This window comes from Aotus nancymaae, unplaced genomic scaffold (genome assembly GCF_030222135.1).
Source record: "Aotus nancymaae isolate 86718 unplaced genomic scaffold, 86718_ANA_hifiasm-v0.15.2.pri h1tg000064l_1, whole genome shotgun sequence".
Taxonomy (NCBI): Eukaryota; Metazoa; Chordata; class Mammalia; order Primates; family Aotidae; genus Aotus; species Aotus nancymaae.
In genome coordinates, this window is record NW_026988479.1 from 23,479,258 (window position 1) to 23,502,429 (window position 23,172).

The 23,172-nt window shown below is 36.7% G+C and overlaps 1 protein-coding gene across 4 annotated transcripts in view; it reads right to left on the reverse strand.

Annotated features, from left to right (window-relative positions):
• Positions 1 to 23,172, reverse strand: part of HTR4 (5-hydroxytryptamine receptor 4) — a 196,735-nt gene that overhangs the window by 48,323 nt on the left and 125,240 nt on the right. For all 4 annotated transcript variants that reach the window (XM_064366497.1, XM_012455135.2, XM_064366498.1 and 1 more), the window contains 2 exons: positions 22,192 to 22,345; positions 8,652 to 9,220 (listed from right to left, as the gene is read on the reverse strand). In XM_064366497.1, coding sequence (XP_064222567.1) covers positions 8,652 to 9,220; positions 22,192 to 22,345 — 723 coding nt within the window. The remainder of the gene's footprint in view (positions 1 to 8,651; positions 9,221 to 22,191; positions 22,346 to 23,172) is intronic.

The window sequence follows — 23,172 nt, forward strand, 5'->3', positions numbered from 1 at the left end:
TGTTTTATTTTCACAATGAAGTAGTGAAATGGGAGGATGGGGATTAGCTACCAAAGAAGCCAAAACTGGAGTATTTGGCGGATTTTGTGTAGGGAAAATCTCTGTTCTAAGGTGACAGTCAGCACCCCTAGTTCCTTTTCTGCCCTCCGTTATCTGGGCTAATAATCATGGAGACAGTTAAACAGAAGAGAGAGTAGGCCAGTGGAGTAGGGACAAAGCATTCACTCATCCCCTCGTCAAGTCCTACAATGTTCCAGGCACTTTACTAGACTCTGAGGATACACCAGGCAGCAACACTGTCAAGGTCCTTGGTATTTATCCAATGGACAAAGAACCCCCTAATCAAATCCCCAAAGAACCTCAAATTAAATCAATATGACTTGTTCCTACCACCTGCCATCTTGTCGTGGTCACAAGACTATGTAGTCATACCATGTCTCCCAAGTGGGGAGAGTCACTTGGCTTAAAGCATGATGAACTGAAGCAGACTTCCAAAAGGAATTTTCTACTAATTATAGTTTACCAGTTAACTTAGATAAAGTTATTATCTTTTAAGAGATTCTGGGCTGGGCATGATGGCTCACTCCCGTAACCCCAGCACTTTGGGAGGCCGAGGTGGGTGAAGCACAAGGTCAGGAGTTTGAGACCAGCCTGGCCACCATGGTGAAACCCCATCTCTACCAAAAATACAAAAAAATAGCCAGGCTTGGTGGCGGGCACCTGTAATCCCAGCTACTTGGGAGGCTGAGGCAGGAGAATCGCTTGAATTCGGGAAGCGGAAGTTGCAGTGAGCAGAGATCAAACCATTACACTTGATCTCTGCACACTGCAACTGGATGACAGTGTGAGACTCCATTTCAAAAAAAAAAAAAGAGAGAGATTCTATAAGAACCTAAGAATTGTAGTATGTTTCATAACTTGAAGCCCTGAGTCACAATCAGTGCCAGCACACCTTGGGCCATTCTGATCCACAAAAGTCGAGGACTGTGGTTCTAAACAAGCCCTGTCCTGATTCAATGAGTGGGACCCAGGAATCTGTGTTTTTACTAAGCTACCAGATGATTCTAATGTGAGTGGTCTGCTGATCATGCTTTGAAGAAAAACAATCAATAAAAATAAAAATTAAGGGAAGATAATTGCACTCCCCAAATTTCCAACAGTAATATACATGGAGACCAATAAACGAAATTGGGAAATTTTTATTCTGAAAAAGAAAAGCCTCAGAAAGAACCTATGGGCAAAATATACACAAAGCACTGTCCTAACGTAAGAGATATAACCTGGTTTTCTCTTTCTCAAGGCAGAACAACGGTCAGTGAGTAGAAGCCACAGGAATGGAAACTTCAACTCAATATAAGGAAAACCTTTTAAGCTCTAGAGCTGCCCAACCTTTGAGCAGGCTCCTCAGGTGGCAAGCTTCTCTCATTGCAGGAGTTCAAGCAGAGACTGGATGTCCATTGCCAGTAATGACAAGGAAACTGTTGATGTGTTAGCAATTCCCTCAGCTCCTGATAAACCTTGTGCATACCTGCAGTGATGTCCACCTTACTGTAATTCCTTGCTTGTGTATCCCTTGCTTCAGTGGTTCCTGTTTATATCTGCTGCCTGCTGCCTGCTGCATTAAGTGCTCAGTATATGGTTCCTGTAAATCAAACTTCAGAACCTAATACATTGAGTTCCAGAATCTGCAAACCTGGAGTTCTAATAGGCCTACAACCTCAAAAGCAAAATCTGGGTTTTATAGCCATCTCTTCCACTATCCACAATGAACCTTTAGCAATTTGTCTGCTCTTCTCCTTCAGTACAGTTTTAAAGTTTAAGTTTCCTTCAATAAAGGTCTTACAATTTAAAGGAATTTTAGTAGTTATTGCTTCTGTGGATGGTGTTTTTTGTTTTGTTTTGTTTTGTTTTTTGTTTTTTTGAGACAGGGTCTGGCTCAGTCACCTGAGCATTCTAATTGGTTATTTCTCGTGTGTAGAAAAGTCACTGAGGGTTGAGTGTTATCTCTTATTGTCCAGTCTTATGAAATATCTTATTACTTTTCACAGTTTACAGTGGATTTTCCTGGAATATGATCGTAATAGATCATATAGATGATTAATAAATAATGGCAACTTTGCTCTTTTTTCCAATTTTTATATATCCTATTTCTTTTTTCTGTCATTTGAATTTTGTATGTACAATGTTGTCCACAAGAGATAATAAGACATCATTGTTTTATTCCTGACTTTAGTAGGAATGCAGCTAGTGTTTTATCATTAAGTTATTTCTTTTCTTCTCTGCCACTGTGTTCAGTGTGCGTTTCCTAGAGTTGGAAAAGTGATTTCTCTAAGAGTAGGACAGGTGTTGGTGGGTGGGGAAAACACAGCCGCAGAAAAAGATTAAGGATGAAACAAAGAGAAAGAGGCTGGCTCCAAATTCACTGACAATCTGAGTTTGTGCACTTGATGAACCTCTTAGAATTCCACACACTGGCATTATGCCTCTTTCTAATATATTCATGCAGACAAATTAAAAATTTTCCCAAAACATTTATATGACAATAATTTATAGAAGCTATATTTAGAAGACTATGTAACCTATATGTCTAGACAAACGGTGTCATCATCCAACCAAATGCCATCTTCACTTCTATTTTGATCATAGGTTGCATATTTCCAAAGACGCTTATTCAACAGAAAATAGTCAAACACAATCGCAGACATCTCTGCTACTGTGTACACTAGTTAGCACAATTTTAGTAACAAAAATCCTCTAAGAATGTCTTGCAAAAGCATATTTTGTTTCATTGGCTACCCGTCTGCATATTTAATAATAAAATTTTATGTCAATCAAAGAGCCATAAGGATAGGGCCAAGCTTGGGAGACCTATAATTCTAAACCATTGAGGCCAGACTGGGCTGTTTCTAATTCAACTTGGAGAAATAAAATTCCATTCTGTCAAAAAGACTTTAAAGGAAAGAGGCCTCACAGTATTAGAGTGTTGTCATGAACTGGGTCTTCCCAATGTGAATCTTGTAGACTAAGTTCTCTATACCTTTTAGGATCTCAGGGAAGACTTAAAAAACAAAACATAATTTTCAATTTTGATTATTTTAATCCTTCATAAATCTGAAGGGAATCAGGAAGACCCTTCATCAGCAAAAATGTATTAATCAGTTGATCATCTACTGTTATACAGATACTATGTGAGATACTAGAGGAGAGAAAGCCATAGTTTCTCCCCTCAAGGAATATTTGATGTGATAGGAATTAAATAAGGAATTCTCTACTCTAAGGCAGTATGAACATCATGAGAAATGGTGCTGCAAACAGGCCACTGCCATCCAGCAGAAGTAGAGAAGAACAAATGACCAAGTTGAAGAAATGTTGAAAAGGTATGTTCTGAAAACTATAGGAAGAAGAGTTTGATCCCAATCCTGAGATGAGCTTATTTTAAATTGATTATTTATTTGAACAGTCAATGAGTACCCAAAGATAGAAGTCAACAAGTGGTTACTAAGACTAGGCCTATTTGATCTAAACTTACTTCCTTTTTTAAAAAAAAATGAGTATGAAAATGCCTTCATTTGAGCAAGTTATTAGCTTGCATAGTTTGTAGGCAAACTAGAAAAATATGAACAAAATGGTAGAGTTGATAGATTAAAGAATGACTCATTAACTTTATCCAAAATGTCAAGGTGAACATCGCAAGTTGTAATCTTAACTCTGACTCTAAGTGGCTGGACAAGACTGAATTTTGAAGTCAGAAAGAGTTGGGTCTGCATTCCAGCTTCATTGTTTACTATTTGTGTGACTCTGGGCATGTTACTTACCCTAACACTCAATTTTCTCATCTTTAAAATGACAACGATAATAATACCTTACCTCTTTGAGTTATACAAATTAGATGCGATGATGCATTTAGAGCTCTTAAATATAGTAACAAACATTATTTTCTGGAATAATGTTAGGTATCATAATCATTATTATTAATAAAATAGAAGGAGGTCTCTAGTGACTTGTCCAGTACTTTTTAAATGTTTGCCTTGGGTGAGGTAAACGAAGGCACACCTATAAAATTCTAAATTTTATACATGCAGCTAAATATTTATTTATCTTACATTTTTATGATTTATATTTTGCCCCCATGGTTGAATTTTAGAGTTATTTTTATTTAGCTCCATCTCTTCAATACCAGTTGATTGGTTTCTTTTTTAAATCTTTAAGTCTGCCCTCTAATATGTTAGTTCTCCCTCAGAGCCACAGAAAAGTGTCTTGATTTAGTAACATGATACAAGATTATTCCATTTATGGAGATAGGGATGACTCAGAAAACTTGTAGTTAGAGGGTGAGATAATTTGGATGCTTTTCCCCTTCAAATCTCATGTTGAAATGTGATCCCCAGAGTTGGAGGTTGGGTTTAGTGGGAGGCGTCTGGGTCATGGGCTTGGAGGACACATGAATGGCTTGGTAACCTCCTTGCAGTGACGAGCGAATTGTCACTGTATCAGTTATTGTGAGATCTGGATGTTAAAAAGAGTCTGGCACCTCCCTCCTCTCTTTCTCTCTCTTGCTCCCTGCCTTGTCATGAGACATGTGTGAAACCCTCTTCATCTTCTGCCATGAGTAAAAGCTTCGTGAGACCTTACCAGAAGCTGAGCCAATGCTGATGCCATGCTCATACAGCCTGTAGAGTCATTAGACAAATAAACCTCTTTTCTTTACAAATTACCCAGCCTCAGGTATTCATTTATAGCAACACAATGGGCCCATACAGGGGGTAAGAGTATAGAACCAAGAATTCTGTTTTGGTTGCATTACTTTTGAGATTTCTTTTATTTTTTTTTTAAATGGAAGGTTATTTTTATTGTTTGTTTGATGGAGGAAATCATGGAATACAGTGAAGCTTTTTCCTTCTATCTGAGCAGACTAGGGTGAACCAATCTGAGACTTGGATCTCAGTTTTCTATTGCTATTTCATGTGAAAATATGTTATACTGGTTAGGCAGCTGGATTCGGGAGTCAGCAGCTTGGGTTAGACTCTTGGCTTGCCACCTTTTAGTTGTATAGAATCATGGGCAAGTTAGTTCATTTCTTAAACATTCAGTTTCATCATCTGTAAGATTATTATTCTCATTTTACTTTTGAAATTTCTAAGAGATATCTATATGGGGTTGTCAAGGAAGCAAACTGGATCTTCTCTCTGGATGTCAGAGGAGTGTTATGTCCTGGAGATATTGATTAAAGAGAGAGTTGACAGCATGAAGATTGTATTTAAAGTTATAGATAGTGAATGTGTAAAGTAAGAGCATAGTCTGAGAAGAGTATCAAAAGCCAAGTCCTGAAGAACTCCAACAGTTAGAGGCCAAAGAGAGAAGGAAGAGCCTGTAAAAGAAATTGGGAAAAAGTTGCTGGTGAGTTAGCAGGAAAACCAGGAAAGTACGGTGTTAAGGAAAATTAATATGGGAAGTATTTTAAGAAGGAAGCTGGGCCAATGCTAAGAGGTCAAGTAAGAACACCTTTTCAAAATTTGAAGCTTCTATATGTCAAAAGTTAACCAAAGTTAAAAAATAAGCAAGAGATGGGGAGGTGTATTTGCCAAGTCTATGACACAGAATATAATAAAGAATACCCAGAAATTAATAAGAAAAAGACAACAAAGTTGTCACGAAAAGGGCCAAACACATAAAGAGGCAGTTTATATAATAATGAATATAAATAGTAAATAAATAATTTAGAAGAAGTTCAATCTAATAAATCACTGGGTAATGCAAATTAAATGATATGGCAATTACTTCTGCACCAGCCTAATATATTTTAATTAAGAAAATATTAAAGATTAATAATATCAACGTTGGTGAGGAGAAGGAGTACAGGATACTCTCACACTTGCAGATGAGAATGCAAATTATTACAGTGTGCTAGGGTGCTAATATTATAGTAAACATAAAAATTTTAAATGACCATACCTGTCAATAGAGCAATTTCATTTTTGATAGCTATCTGAAAGAAATACTAGCATATGCACCAAGAAATGTGTTCAAGAGCATTAAAAACAGTACAGTTTGTGATGACAAGTAATTGGAAACACCTACATCACCACTAATAGCAAAAAATTAAATAAATTTGAATATGTATTTTTAATACAGAAGATTATGGACCAGCTAAAATGAATGAGTTAGAGCTGTATTTCCCCAGCGAAAAGATCTTCAAAATGTTTTGTTCAAGGATAAAAAACAAAATGTAGGTAAGTACATATAGAATGATTCCATTTTCTAAGTCGAATATTCTTCACCCCCACAGAAAAACATCACTTATGCTTTTGAAAAGTTTTATGAATGTTTGTAAATACATTGAAAAGATCAGCAAACTAATGTTAATGATTTTCTCTGGGAACAGGCATAGGGTTAGCAGGATAAAAGCTGATACTAATTTTCATTGTTTTGGTTTTATATTTCTTGAATTCTTCTGAATTCGCTGATGCTCTACTTGTGGGATTTTTAAGAAATATGCAAAATTTTCTTAGTTGTGCTAAGTTAAAACAATTTATCAGAAGAATTAATTTTATGATGTGTTAATTCTTAAAGAATTAACACATCATAAAATTAAGTTCCTATACATATCAGACAACATGTTGGATATCTGGTATATAGCATTGAATAAAATAGGCAGAATTCCTGTCCTTTGTGAGATTTACCCTCTAGCAGATGCAGGTTTCAACTATTCTGTGTAGGCCACCCTTACTCTTAGAAGATTCTCCACCCCCACAGGAAAACATCATAGACCTCATGAAGAAATTTATGGAAGAAAATATGGAGTGTACATACGCCATCTCTAAATTGTCTCTTTGCTTTACGATCATCCTGCAGATTACCAGATACAGCAGGATTTTAACAGTACATCCTATTTAATAAAATAGGCTTTCTTGGGCTGCCCTACAAACTCCCAAACTCTCTATGACAGTTTGTATGGTGAAAAAAGCCATCAACTGCTAAACAACTGACTTAGCAAATGAAGTGCTGGAGCATACGCTGTTTGTAAGTTGTCAACAGCCCATACTTAGGCAACTGGTAGTCTAAATAGCTAAAACCTATTTGGCACCCACACAGAAGTTCCTGTACACACACTTTATGGTTGAATTCTTTCTGTGACACTCATGAAGGCATAATTATTAAGAGAGAATGTCAGCTTCTAGGAGTATCCTTTGGGGCCTTTCCACCAGCTGAAACCACAACACCATGCTAGGCTTTAGCTACAAATCTGCCTACACTTGTAGCAAAAAATGGAATTCATGCTCTGAGCAGCCTCTGAGGCACAGCATTTATATTTTAAAGCGATTCTTATTTTTCTTTTCTTCTTTTCTTACACATGCAAATGAAAATATCCCCCAATTTTCAGCTGCCAGAACAGCTGAATACTAATCATCATCAGAAAAATTAAATGCTTGTCTCAAAGAAGGAACTATTCTTTAGAAATTCCTGTGCATCTCAGGGCAAAGAAAAAAAATGTCATTGACAATCTAGTTTTGCTACAGGATGAATGCACTCATCACAAATGGCTTTTCATAGCTGAGAACAATTCTAGCCCAGGGTGACCAGAAATTCCTCAGGGTTTAGAAAGAGGTATCATAACTAGACACTGAACATTTGACTCCAAAATCACTCCCACCTCCATCCACCTATGTGACCTTGGGGAAAAAAAAATCACTGCACATTTCTATATTCTCTTATATTTCATTTCCTTCCTTATACTGTTCTATTTGCTTGAAATGTCTTCTCTGCTTTCTTCTCCATGTCTCAAATTCTTATGAAATACTGTTCTATGTTCTGTGAGGCCTTCCCTGAGCTTCTGAAGCCAAATCAACTTCCTTTTCTTTCTACCCCAATTCTAGATTGCCCATACACCATTATATCACATGGTATTACTGTTTTATATTTATTATTGTACTTATTTTCAGTTTATCATGTTATTTATGGCCATCTTAGGTTTTCAGGTACTATGCTATTACTACTGGTCCTAATAATATTAATAACATTTTTAGTACTATTGTGAGTGCTTACTGTGTGTCAGGTCCTATATGAATATATTATCTCTACTCATCACAAAACCTGCATGAGATGAGAATTGACATTATTACCTTTCTTTAAAGGTAAGGAAAGTAAAACCGAGACAGAGTATGCAGATGGCTAGTAGGAGCACTGAGAGTCAAGACAAAATCTATTTTACTTTAAAACCCATGCTTTTAACCACTACTCTAAAGTACCACCTTTAAATAATAATAGCTAACATTTACTAAATACTTATTAAGTGTCAGGGTATACCGTGTGCTCCACATACACTAGCTAATTTCTCATAAAAACATTGTGATGCAGATACAGTGATTATTATCTTAAGTTTTTAAAAAATGAAATTAAGGTTAATAATGTTTAAATGACCTGCCCAAGGTCACAGAACTATGAGACTAGATTTGAATGCAAGTCAGTCTCCCTCCAGAGCCGGAGCTCTTAATCACTACTCTATTCAATGACCAGATGGTAGAATCTTTTTTAATCTTTGCAAATTATATGCAGGTTTCAGGGATAACCCCACTGGAAACAGAAAACTGGAGCATTACCTCTTCTGAGTAATATAAATCCGCCAAATTGATGAACTCCCTTAGTATACTCACCTTAGCACATGTGTGGATCCGTTAATGGTTGTGGTTGAACAAGGGACAGTCTGGCCCAGAATGGAAGGTCTTCGGTAGCGCTCACCATCACAGCAGAGGATGATAAGAAAGGCACGCCTAAAAGACTTATTCAAGAAGGCGTAGAGAAAAGGGTTCAACCCGGAATTGATATAGCCGAGCCAGAGGAAAGCGGTCCAAACCTGCCCGGGGACAGTGTAGTCTATGAAAGGATCCACAATATTGGTAACAAAGAATGGCGCCCAGCAGAGGCAGAAGCAACCCATGATGATGCACAGGGTCTTGGCTGCTTTGGTCTCTGTCCTCATGCGGTGAGTGCTATGCTGGTCTGCCGACTGAAGCCTGCCCTCGGAGGAGGCTCCTGCCCGTTGTAACATCTGGATCTGGTGAGCATGCTCCTTAGCTGTGACATAGATGCGGTAATAGGCCAGCACCATGAGAAGCAATGGGATGTAGAACGCCACCACAGAGCAGGTAATGGCGTAGGGCTTGTTGACCATGAAGATACAGTACGTAGAGTTAGAGTTCTGGTTGAACTTCCTCTTTTCTATCTGAGAGTTGGAGGGAGAGAGGAAATGAGGAAGGGAGGTAAAATGGAAAGAAAAAGTGAAAAAGAAGTGGGAAAAATAGGGAAGAGTATAAGGAAAGAAAAAGGGAAAAAGAAGAAAAGGGAGGATTGAAGATAAAAGGAAGGGGAAGAGAACAGGGAAAGAAAAAAGGGAGAATAAAAGAGCAAAGGGGAAAGGAAAGAAAGAAGAAAGTTTATCAGCAAAGCTTTGGTTTCCTTATAAGCCTACAACACAAAGCACCTTGATGACAGAAAAGGAGCATGATCATATCCCAGGGCTCAGAGAACTTATCTGTATAAGAGGAGCTGAAGGCTCCAGGACAGAAGATAAATAAAATGAAGACAGAATCATTGTTTATTCCGTTCATCCTACCAGTAGTGAAATTCTGCCTCTATTCTCTCTTTCCTGTCTGCTTGCACATAACAGACTAGTGTCTCTTAACAGGATGTCTGTACATGAGTAACATTAGAGTTCCTCGCAGTACATGTTAGAGGTGCAAATTCCTGCATACTCCCCACTGCCACTCCTCCATTCTCATTGCTGATAGATCTACTGATTCTAAATCTCTGGGCAATGAAGATCAAATATACACATTTTTAGCAAGATTTTTCCAATAATTCTAAAGCTCATTAATATTTGAGAACCATTGCTCTATACCATTCTAAATTTAGCTCTTTGGGGGATGCCAAAGGAGCACTTTTCTAGACTTATTTCTCTACTTATTGAGTTCCCTGATGAATATTTGTCTCATTTAGATAACACAGAGTAACAGTGTATGTTATAGAGTAATAGCCAAAAGGGACCTCAGGACTTTGGGGAAAAAAACATAGATATTTTAATGGAAGGAAAGAATATATGGATTGGGTAGGGCAAGATCATGAGGAACCTTGGATCCCACCAGAGTTAGAACCTAGACAATACTCACTGCCTCAACTTACTCTCCTCCCAGTCTCTCCTGACCCCATTCTATTTATGTGTTCATCCTAATCACTGCATTGAAACTGCTCTGGTCAAGGCTATCAGTGACCTCTATGTTGCCATCCCTCCTTTTAAATGAGTCATCTACATCTTTGACACAGCCGAACCCTTCATCATTCTTCTTTTTTTCAAATATTTTAGTGAACCAAAATACATATAAAGTGCATAAATATTAAGTGTATGTATGGATGAATAAATATTACATAGTAAATATGCCTGTGTAATTATTATTCAAATCAAACTATAGAATATTATCAAAAACCCAGCAGCCTCCCAAATGCCTTCTCCTAGTCATTAATATGCTCAAACATAGCCACTAATCTTTATCATCATAATGTAATTTTGTTTGTTTTCCAATTGTCGGTATAATAATAAAACACACACAATCTGTATCTTCTTTAACTTAATATTTTATCACTCACATTATTCCATGTACATGTAATTTATTCTCTTTCATTGTAGTATAATATTGCATTATAGGAATAAACTATGATATTACATATTCCAATATTGACAGAATTTGAGTCACTTTTGGGTTTGGGCTATTTTGCATAAAACTGTTATGAATATTCTTGTACAAGTTTGTGTGTGTGTGTGTGTGTGTGTGTGTGTGTACATATATTTTCATCTCTCTTAGGTATATATCCAGGACTGAAATTGCTGTGCCATAGCTTGGGTATATGCAGCCAAATGGTTCCCAAAGGGACTGTATCAATTTATATTCCCACCATGAGAGCAGAAGAGTTCCAGTTACTCCACATTTTCACACTTGGAATTTATTGTCAGTATGTAGTGGTATCTCATTGTGGATTTATTGATGATGTTCATAAAGTTTATTTGATTACATAAGTAAAATGTTCCATGTGTTTTTGACTGTTTCCACCAGTATAGATTACAATTCGTCTTATATTTTGTTACTGAAAAGTGTCCCAGGCATCCATATCCACATAATTATAGTGCATTGACATCACTCCCTTTGGAAAGCATGTGAGACTGAGTTTCTGCATCTGTTTCCTGATTAGCACTCTGGTTCCTTCAATGGGACCAGAGCATTGCCTTCAGAATGATGAAATATTGCTTAGATCTTGCCGGTCCCAGTTCTTGCAGCTGTATCTTCAGTTTCAATCCAAGTAAGTCACCTCAAACTCTCAGTGTGCCCTGCTCTCTGCATCTTTGTTCCCTGTTTACTATGTCATGGCTATTTCACTGTAATTTTGAATTAAATCCAATAAACTTGAAACAAATCTAAGTTCATTACAACCCTTCAGTTTCTTATTGCAGTTTTACTGTGCATTTCCCGAGAACTAATCATGTTAATCACTGTTTTGCCCTTTCAATATCCTCTCTTGTGAATTGATTATTCAGGTATTTTCCCATTTTAAAAATTGAGTTGTGACTCTCTTTCTTATTGATTTTTAATATAATAGTTCTTTTATATTCTAGATGTCTTTTGTCAGATTTATGTGTTGTAAATGTATCACTCTGTAGCATGGCTTTTCACTTTGCTATCTTGTGATAGAAAAAAGTTCTGAAAGAACTCATACTTTTGGTTAATACCTTTTGTATCTTGTTTATGAAATCTTTGTTTACCTTTAAGTATAAAGATACTGGCCAGGTGCGGTGTCTTACACCTGTAATCCTAGCACCTTGTGAGGCTAAGGTAGGCAAATCACTTGAGGCCAGGAGTTTAAGACCAGCTTGGCCAACATGGCAAAACCCTGTCTCTACTAAAAATAAAAAATTAGCCAGGTGTGGTGGCAGGCACCTGTAATTCCAGCTACTAGGGAGGCTGAGGTGGAAGAATTGCTTGAGCGTGGGAGTCAGAGGCTGTAGTGAGCACAACTGCACTCCAGCCTGGGTGACAGAGTGAGACTTGGAAGAAAAACAAAATATTGTCAAAAGATTTAAAGATATTCTCCTAAATGATCACTTAGCATGTCTTTATTGTGCTAGGTTTTATGGCTTTTTGGTTTTGTTTTTTCTTTTCTTCTCCTTTTTTTTTTTTTTTTTTTTGACAGGGTTGCCCAGGCTGGAGTGCACTTGTGCTCACTGCAACCTCTGACTCTTAGGCTCAAGCAATTATCTCACCTCAGCCTACCTAGTAGCTGGGACTACAGGCATGGGCCACCACGCCCAGCTAATTTTTTATATTTTTTGCAGAGAGAGGGTTTCATTGTGTCGCTCAGGCTGGTCTCAAACTCTGGGCTCAAGCAATCAGCCCATCTCAGCCTCCCAAAGTGCTGGGATTATAGGCACGAGCCACTGTGCCTGGCCAGGTTTTATGTTTAACTCTTGCACCCACCTGAAATTAGTTTTTCTGTATGGTATTATGCATAAGACATGGATATTCAATTAACCCTACAACATGTATTGAAACGACTATCTTTTCCTAGTTTCATTGCAGTGTAAACCTGGTCATAAATCAGGGGACTGCATATGCATGGCTCCGTGTTTGGATTTCCTGTTGGTTCTCTTGAGTTGTCTCTCGCTGCATATACTGTTTTAACTTTTAAAACTTCATACATCTTACATATCTGGTTATAAAAGTCTTTGAACTGTGGTTTCTCTTCTTGAAGACTCTTGGATAATCTTATATCTCAATATTTCCATATAAAATTTAAAATAATGTCTCAGTGTCTATAAAAATCCCCTAGAATTCTGATTGGAATGAGAGGAAAAGGATTAAGGAAACTGACATCTTTACAATGTTAAGCCTTTGAATTAACTAACATGGTAATTCCTTCCCTTTGTCTTTTTAAGTTTATTTCAGTAATACTTTATTTTATAATTTTCTTTGTGTCTTGCACATCTTTTGTTAGATTTATTTCTAAGTATTTTATGTCTTTGTTCTATTGTAAATGGTACCATGTTAAAATTCCTATTGCTAATTGTCGCTGATATGTAGAACTTGGTGAGGATTTTTATTATAAGTTGGCTATGTATTCAGCAACTTTGCTAAGTTAGATATCAACTCATATTTCATCTTTACATTCTTTTGAATTTTCTCCAGGAAATACTCAAATGATCTGCAAATAAAGGCAGTTACGTTTTTTTCTCTTTTCAATCTTAATACCACTTTCTCTTGCTTTACTGAATTTGATAGGACCTCCTGTCAAATTTTGAATAGAAGGGAGAGTAGTTGACACATTGCTTCACTCCCAGTTTTAGGGAGCAAGCCTTCAATAATTTACTAAGTATGATATTTGCTACAAATTGTATGTCAACGAGCTCTACTTGATTAAGGAAATTACCTTCTATTCCTGGTTTGATGAGATTTTTAAAAAATCATGTATGGGTATTGAATTTTGTCAAAACATTTTTGGCAGTAATGAGATAAACATGTGAGTTTTCTCTCCTTTCTTTTATCAATGCAATGAATTACAATGACTGCATTAAAATTCCTGGAATAAGTCTTATTTGTACTGGACCCTGTGACACACTAATATTTTTTTAATGATTGAAGGACTTTTCTACCAACTATGAACACTGCCTGCTGACAGGTCTTAGTCATCAACCTTCTCTAGAAATAGCTCTTGATTGAAGAGAACTGCTTAACACAATGTCACTTACTCTTCTTGGGATCAATCTGCACCCAGTGTGACTATATGCATGCATAAGCTATGAAGAATATACACCTATATGATATACCAGCAAACACACTATTTTATTCATCTACACATTCAGTATCTTGTTTTATAGACTATCAGTATCTTGTTTTATAGCCTTATAGATTATAAGGCTATCATGTATCATCCTCTTTATTTGATACTTTTATCAGTTCAAGAAATATCTCTATATTTCTACCTCTAGTAATATTGCTTGCCTTAAATTTATTTTATCACTTACAATAGTAGAGTAATACCAGCTTTCTTTGAATTATCACTTGCATAGTGTATGTATTTTTGTTACTTCATTTTCAATTTTTCTGTCACTTTATATTTAGTGACAGAATATATGCTTCTCTTACAAGCAGCATATATTTGTAGTTTGTTTTGATACAGTCTGACAACTTTGTCTTTTAGCAGCTATTCTTTTAATAATTTAGTATTTACTAAAATTACAGATTGATTTAGATTTGTCTATGATCTTACTGATATATATTAATCTCTTCTGTTTCTTGGTCCCTTGTTTCCATCTTTATTGCTTATTTTGGAATAATACTTTTTTATATTAACACATTGTCTCTCTCTATTAGCTTATTGGATATGCATTCTTTTATTATCTTTATTTTAGGGGCAAAAACTAATTACAGTCTATTTCATACCTTTACCATTTCCTTGGCAATGCAAAGACCCCAAACAGTCTGTCACATTTACCTGCCCTATGTCTGCCTTTTATGCTACTGTTTTCATGCATTTTAATTCTACATACATTTGAAAACCCACAAGACATTTGTATTATTGCTATTTGAATAGTCAGTGTTCTCTTACACTACCCACATATTCATCATTTTGAGTGCTCTGTACTCTGTCCTGAATTATGGTGCTTCTATCTGGAATTATTTTCTTTTTGACTGAAAATTTCCTATAAAAGTCATATAAAACCCAAGTGGAAAAATTCCCTCCATTTTTGTTTGCCTAAAAATGTCTTAATATCATCTTAATTTTTAAAGCATATTTTCATTGGGTATAAAATTCTAAGTTGTAGATTTTTACCATGTCATTCCATTGTCTTCTCACTTCTTTCATTTTATTGCATGGTCAGCTGTAAGTTTTATTTTTCCAGTTAAATAAAATTTATCATTTTTCTCTAATTATTTTTGAGATTTATCAACTTTTATTTTCAGCAGATTTTAAAAATGAATTGTCTAGATATAGTTTTCTTCTTTGTTTAACCTGCTGGGGCTTTGTAGAGAGAGTTTCTTGAATCTGTGACTAATGGCTTTTATCTGTTTTGGAAAATTCTTAGGCACTATTTCTACAAATATTGCATTTGCCCCATTCTCTCTCTTCAAATAGAATACTGATTATATGAATGTCAGAACTTTTCTGTATTTTATATATGTATATATAAAACTCACATATATATATACACACACTATACATAAAAGTGTATATATAGACACACACACACTATATATATTCTGATATGATGCATATATACCAGAATGATCTGTAATAAAATCTTACCCATTTATTTCTATGTGCTTCAATCTGGATTTTTTTTACAAGGTTATAGTATAATATCATCTTGAACTGATATTTTTATCATTATGAAAAAATGATAGCACTTAAATTCCAGTTTACTACAGGTATTCTCAGATATGTCAAATCTACTATTAAATTTATCATTATACTTATTTAATTTATTGAATTTATCAGTTGTAATATTTCCATTCAGTTCCTTTTTTTTTTTCTTTGTAGATGCTCCTTATCTAATGACTCCATTTTCCAGATTGCCTATGAGACTGTTTCTGTTGTCTGTCTATGTTCTTAGTTTTTGGTCATTTAGTCTTGCTTCTTACAAGGCCTGGTGACTTAATTAAAGGACAGACATTATGTATTAAAAAGTATAGTTAACATTAGGCATGTTAACACTAAACTCTAGATGGTGGTAGCCTATTCCAGGAAGAATTTGGTTTTCTTCTGGTAAGCAGATAGAATATAAAAAGCACACCTCAATCATGTTGAGGTTGTGTTTAATGCATTGCTTTCAATAGCTAAAACCACAATTACTTTTGCACAGGCCTTATATGACTTAGTAAATGCCCCTATGGAAATAGTAGAGGTCTCCTTTTTCTCTTGGAGAGTATGGCTACTCAAGTCTTATTTGCCTCAGTTACTTTCCAATCTTTCAAACAGTATTTTATTTAATCTTCATATTTTCTATTTAATTCAATGTGTTTTATTTAGCTTTGATAGTCATGCTTATGACAGTTCCCACCTTATATAGAAACAAAATTCTCTGTCCTTCCTTACAATATGTTTTAAGGTATATTTGCTTCCAAGACAATTTTCTCTTTCTTTGTTTTCTTTCTCACTGGCTGTTCCTTCCAACTGTCCTTTACTGCTCTGCATTCCTTAGACCACTTCTATTCTCTATCTACATGCATTCCTCAGGTGATCGCATCTAGTCATATGGATTTAGATGGTATTTAATCTTTAAGAATGCTCCACTTTTTTCTCTTTCTTGTCAGGACCTCCTATGAACTGCAGAATTTGATATCAAGCTGCTTACTTAACATCTCCACTTGCATATCTAATAGATATCTCAAGTGTATGTTGTGGAAGCCAAGCATTTAACTCTCCCCACCCCATAAACCCTAATTTACACACAGTATTCCCACCTGGATTGATGGTCACTCACTCTAATTTTCTAGGTTTTTTTTGACTAAAATCTTGGGTGATGTTTGACTTAGGTTTTTCTTTCACATTCTTCTAATTTTTTAAAAATCCTGTTGGTTAAATCTTCAAAATATATCCAGATTCTAAATCACAGTCTCGATTGTTATCACGGAGGTTGGAGCATGACTGTGACTCACCTGTCAGATTATTTCAACAGACTCCCTTACTGACTGCTTTTTTTAACAGAAAAAAAAAAAAACCAGAAAGAATCTTTAACAATATAATTCAGGTCATGTCAGAGCATTGCTCAATACTCTGCAATGGCTCCCCATTTTTCTCATAGTAAAAGTCAATGGTCTTAAAATAACCTGAAAGGTCCTAAACTATCTTTCTCTTATATATTTTTTTTACTTCCTTTCCTACATTTCCCTCCTTCATTTACTCTGCAACAGCTACACTAACCTTGATATGATAGGAATATTCTGCCACAGCACCTTTGCACTAGCCATTTTCTGGCCTGGTATATTCCCCGAGATATCCACAAGTACAACTCCCCCACCTCCTTAAAGGCTTAACTCAAATATCACCTTCTCAGTAAAGCCTGGTCTAACACCTTATTTAATATTACAATCTGCTATCCCATTCATCTGCTTTTTCATAGTATTTATCATCTTTTAACATCCTAGATATCTGCTTATTTTTAATCTCCTCTATTTATTTTCATCTCATCACTTATTGTCTGCCTCTCTTTGTTAGAATATAAACTCTACAAGGAAGTGGGTCATTGTCTATACTGTTTAATAATGTACCCTAAGCACCTGAATTAGATACTCAAATATGGTTGGGGCTCAATAAATACTTATAGAGTAAAAGAATATGTAAAATCTGACAATTTCTCACCACCTCAAATTGCTATCATCCTGGTCCATGTTAGCATCATCACTTGCCATGATAATTGTAATTTCTTCCCAAATGTTGTCACTATTTTCTGCCATTCCACAGTCATTCTCTACAGAGTAGCCAGAATGATTCTTTTAAAACATAGGGCAAATAGTGTCATTCCTCTCATCCAAACCCTTGAAAGCTTCTTCTATCACTCTGAGTAGCCATAATCTGACTCCAGGCTACCTCTCTGACCTCTATTTTTCTTACCAGTTTCCTCCTTGCTCACTGCTGTCTGTAATCTTCTAGGACATTCCCTGAACTACCCAAGCATGCTCCTGCTCAAGGGACTTTATGATTCTTGTAACTTTGTTCCAAAACATTTTTCTTCTTGATGCTTACATGCCTTACTTTCTCTCTTTCTTCAGGACTCTGCTCCAGGAATATTTTATTAAGGAAAGTGAATGTTACATGTAAAATAATATCTTCCCATCACTCAGTTTTTGCTTGTTTTTGTGTTTTTTTTAAATAAAATGTAACACCTGAAATATATTGTACTTTCTCCTCACTAGATTTTAAATGCCATATGAACTGAAATTTTTTTACCAATAATTTCTCAGTTACCTATGGAACATAGTGGGCACTCAATTATTTCTTGAATGAGTAATTGAATAAATAATGCAGCTGTTATGAGCTTAGACTTTGAAGTCATAAGATTTTCTTTATAAAATGACTATTAAACATAGTAATATTGTATTGATTAGATGATATTAAAACGTGAAGAATTTAGTATATTATCTATAAATATTTAATAAATAGTGATGATGGAAAGCAAAAGCAGGTTTAGGAACATAATTGAGAAAATTATTATGTGAACACTTTGAATTTTTAGGCTGTTTCTTTCCTGTTACGTTAACAACCCTACACCGGGTTGGTGTGGTTACCAATTTGTAAAATTTAAGGGTGGAATAGGACATTTCTAGCAAGCTTAGCTTTAAAAGCACAGCTGATTCCATTAAGCAAAGGAAGAAAGTCCCTGGAGTCGGTTCCTGCCTTGGGCATCTGTACTTGCATGTATGTGCAGGTTTATATGTGTGAGTATACAGTTGGTCATCATTATGCATGGATTCCATCTCCGTGGATTCATCTACTCACTAAAATTTATTTGTAACCCCCAAATCCCTTAAATCAATACTTGAGGTGCTTTCACAGTGCCTTTGCGGTCATTTGTACACATGCATGTGCACAAAGCAGTGGAAAATTTGTTTCCTGACAGGTGTGTTTCCAGCTGAAGTCAAACAAGGCGATACTCTACCACCTTGTTTCACTTCAACAGGTGTCCCTTTTGTTATCTGCGGGCACATATTTTGCCTTTTTGTGCTTTTTGATGGTGATTTCATGGTTTAAAATGGACCCTAAGTGTAGTGCTATCTTGTGTTCATAATTACAAAAAGCCTGTGATGTGCTTTACAGAGAAAATACATGTTTTAGACAAGCTTCATTCAGGCATGAGTTATAGTGCCTTGTCCATCCGTGAGTGCAATGCTAATGAGTCAACAGTATAAATTAAATAGGAGTTTTTAAACAGAAACACACATAAAATAAGGTTATACATTGATTGGCTGATGAAAATGTTGTGACTAGAGACTCACAGGAATCTAATCCTGTATTTTCTCCTGGAAGCAAAGATTCAGTATTTGCCAGTTCAGTGTTTGCAGTGACTTTATAAAATTTAATTGCCGCCAACAACAAGAATCAGCCATATATATATTGGGACCACGTGGGTTGTGCTAGTATCTCTCTAGGCAGGTTTGGTGCGCAAATTACTGGACAAATATGAATATTAGGAATGTGAATAGTAAACAGATGCTCCATTTCCCATTTAGGTGAATTAGGGTCCATTATAAACCATGATTAAAATTAAACAGGCAATGTCTTTGGCTCACTCTAAATGAATATAAACTTTCTCGGTTATTCCCTTTAGAAGTTCTATGCCAGGAGGTAAAAGTGCTGATCCCTCATTAGAAGTTCCCAATGCACAGAAGCATATGCTTCCAAAGATATTCTCCATTAGGGAATAAGTTTAGCATAAAAATTAAGAGCATAGACTCTGGAATCCAAAGTCTGGGCTCAGATACAGTCCCTACTATTTCCTGCCAGTGACTTTAGTGAATAATCTCCCTGATCCAAGGTTTGATGATGTATAAAATGAGGATTATAATAGGATCTACTTCATAATATTGTTGTAAGGCGTAAGTGAGATTCACAGGAATAATGATTAACAGGGGGCTTCACACATACATACTAAGTGTTCAACATTTACTGGCCTTTATTATTCTAGGAGTAATAATAATTATTGAAAATTTGGATTTCATTTCCTCCAAGAATGATAAAACTGACAGTTTAAAATAAATTGGATAGGATTCAAAAAATATCCATGCAGTCACCCTTCGATTTCACTCTCTTGCCTCCAGCATTTCTTTCATAATCCCAAGGAATACTTGTTCTGACATACCACATGCAAATACTGGCTCAGGGCTTGGTTTAGAGTCTTATCCTTGAAAAGGAACAAGGCTGGCCTAAGAGCTAAGAATGGGGTGGAAAGAGGAAAGGGCAGCTCCTTCTCTTGGGGGTTCTGTTGTTCTCAGTCTCTCCTCTTCACTCCCCTTCCCACATCTCCGTGTATCCTGGGACCAATTTTAAAGTGAATGCCTGACAACTTCCTTATGGAATATAAATTCCTGCTAATGAATCCAGACCATAGATTTTGATTTTCATTATAAGTTTAGTATGTCAAAGCTGAAGGACTCTTAAAAGTTTGTATCTAGACAGAGTGAGACAGTTAATTTTATGTGTTAACTTGACCAGGCCATGGAGTACCTACACATTTAGTCAAGCATTATTCTGGGTGTGTCTATGAGGAAATTTTTGGGTGAAATTAACATTTGAATCAGTAGACTGCCTTTCTCAATGCAGGTGAACCTATGCAATCCATTGAAGGCTTGAATAGCAGGGAACTCTTGCTGCCTTACTGCCTTCGAGCTGTGCTGTCAGTTTTTTCCTGCCTTTGGACTCAAACTAAAACATTGGCTTTCCTGGGGCTCTAGTGTGCCTGCATTTGGACAGGAACTACACTCTTGGCTTTTCTGGGGCTCTAGCTTGCTGAATGTAGTTCTTGATATTGGTAAACCTCCATAACCACATGAGCCAATTACTTTAACAATATGTTTTTTTCCTCTCTCTACACACACACACACACACACACATACACACACACACATTCATTAGTTATGTTTATCTGGAGAATCAATACACAGGGATTGGAATAATGCCTGGCATCTATTGCATGCCCTCCTAGATCCCTGGTAGACATTTTTCTCCACTGAGGACCAATAGATCCTCTGATCACAGCCCTTCAGTAAGTGAGACAGTTCAGAGCTGGGCTCAGGGCTTAGTTCTCTGAACATCTAGCCTGGGGCTCTCTTCATTCCTTGGCAGCCTCTACGCACATGACATATTTTCTTCAGGTCCATGTCTGCTGACATGGTTTGGCTGTGCCCCCATCCAAATCTCATCTTGAATTGCAGCTCCCATAATTCTCATGTGTTGTGGGAAGGACCTGGTGGGAGATAATTGAATTATGGGGGTAGTTTCCCCCATACTGTTCTCATGGTAGTGAATACATGTCACGAGATCTGATGGTTTTACGGGAAACCCCTTTCCTTGGCTCTAATTCTCTCTTGTCTACTGCCATGTAGGACATGCCTTTCACCTTCCACCATAATTGTGAAGCCTCCCCAGCCATGTGGAACTGTGAGTCCATTAAGCCTCTTTTTCTTTATGAACTACCCAATCTGGGGTATGTCTTTATCAGCAGTGTGAAAATGAACTAATACGTCAGCCTTATAGACTCTCAACATAAAATGGAATAAAGACCTTTTGGGGCAAATGACATGCCGCAGGCTCTGGAGTCTAAGTTTTGCATACATGTTCAGTTTTCTACAAGCTGTGTGACATTGGGCATGTTACTCAACCTTAACCTACATAAACTTGTGAGCCTGAGTTTTCTCATCTGAGAAATGGGGGAAGAACTATACTTTCCCCACAGGGAGATTTTCAAGAGTATATATAAAGTATTTAGCATACTCTCTGGTATACAACTATGTTAAAGAAAAAATTATTCATAACATTTGTTAAAACAGTAAAGCAGACTTTATTCAAGACCATCAAGATAGGTTAGAGGGACTACTGTGATGGGGTTTTGCAGTAGAAGAGAGAATTGAAACACAACAAGGAAAAGTGGAAATTTATAGCCCAACAGCATGGTTAGCGGGGGTCAGTGAATGGAAAATTACCAATAGGAAATATCAGGAGTAAGAGAGGATTATGACTAAACAAACCTAGCAGGGCTCTTGCTGAAGACAGGACAAGGTGATCAGACATCAGCTGGGAGATGGTGGAGGATGAAGAACCCGATCAAATATCAAGGGTAGGGGATTCTGGCTAAGCCAAGTTAGCAAGAATTTTGCTAAAATTGGGTGATGCAAAAACAGACATAGAAGTCCAAAAGTCAAGACCTAGTTGGGATAAGGATTCAGAAAAGTCTGACTATAGTTGGGTTAAGGAGAGGATCTTTGTCAATAAACATTCAAAAGTGTTAGCTTTTTTTTTTTTTTTTTTTTTTAAAAAGCTATCACTCAGACCACTATCAGATTCTTAGAATACCCAATCTAATATTATTTATTCATTTAGGAATCCCAAGTAAAGGTGATCAGACAGTAAGCCAGTGGGGTCTGTGTGTATACTCACCAAATCAATTATGCCAATGTTATTCCAGCCTTGCATTATAGGGAGAAAAGAAATAAACGTTGGGATGACCCAGCAGCCTCCCAGCATTAGTGCGATGCGCAGAGGGGTCATCTTGTTCCTATAGACCAAAGGCTGGCAGCAGATGGCGTAATACCTGGAGAGAGAATAGAGGGCAGAGCATAGGCATGGACAAGGAGGAATGGGAGGGAGAGAAAGAAGAATGTATGAGAGAGAAGAGGGGAGGAAGAGAGGATGGAGCAAGGGATAGAGAGGAACAAACATTGAGAAGAGTTGGAGGAGAAACCGAATAAAAATAAGAAAAGAAGAAAAGAAATAATAAATGGTGAAAGAGGAGAGCAAGTGGTAGAGGAAGGGGAAAAGGAGGAAGGGAGAAGGGAGAAAAGAACAGAGGAAAAAATGATTATATAATACAATATAATATACTGGCCTGTGAGTTTCTGTTAATATAAATATTAATATATACTTTGGATCACATCTGAGAATCATTGCCTGCAGTTAACCCCACAGTCCTCTCCATCTCCCAATATCTGGAGGAGCTCCACACACACCAGAATTTCTTTCCTATCTCAGGCACTGTTTCAACACTATCCTGATGCCTGTGTGTTGAGGAGCTTCTGTTCAGCCCTCTGGGCCTCAGTGTCCAGGCACCTGTAGCCTATCTGTTTACCACTTGAGGTGACCAGGTGACCCAGGCATAGCCCTACATCTGAGCTCTAACCACTGTATCTCAGATTTATCCTTTTCCCCTTGATCACCTGCCTACATGGAAGTGGAGCTCTAAGTCAGTGTTTTATTTTTTTAAATTGTAGTTCACGTATTCCCCTCCATTCCCCCATCCCTGCCATGCTGTATCAAACTCACCTGAGGAAGCCTTTTTAAAATGCAGATCCCAAGGATCTCCGGAATCAGAGCCTGTTGGTGAACAACCTGGAGCTTGCATTTTGACAAGTGTGAGTCATT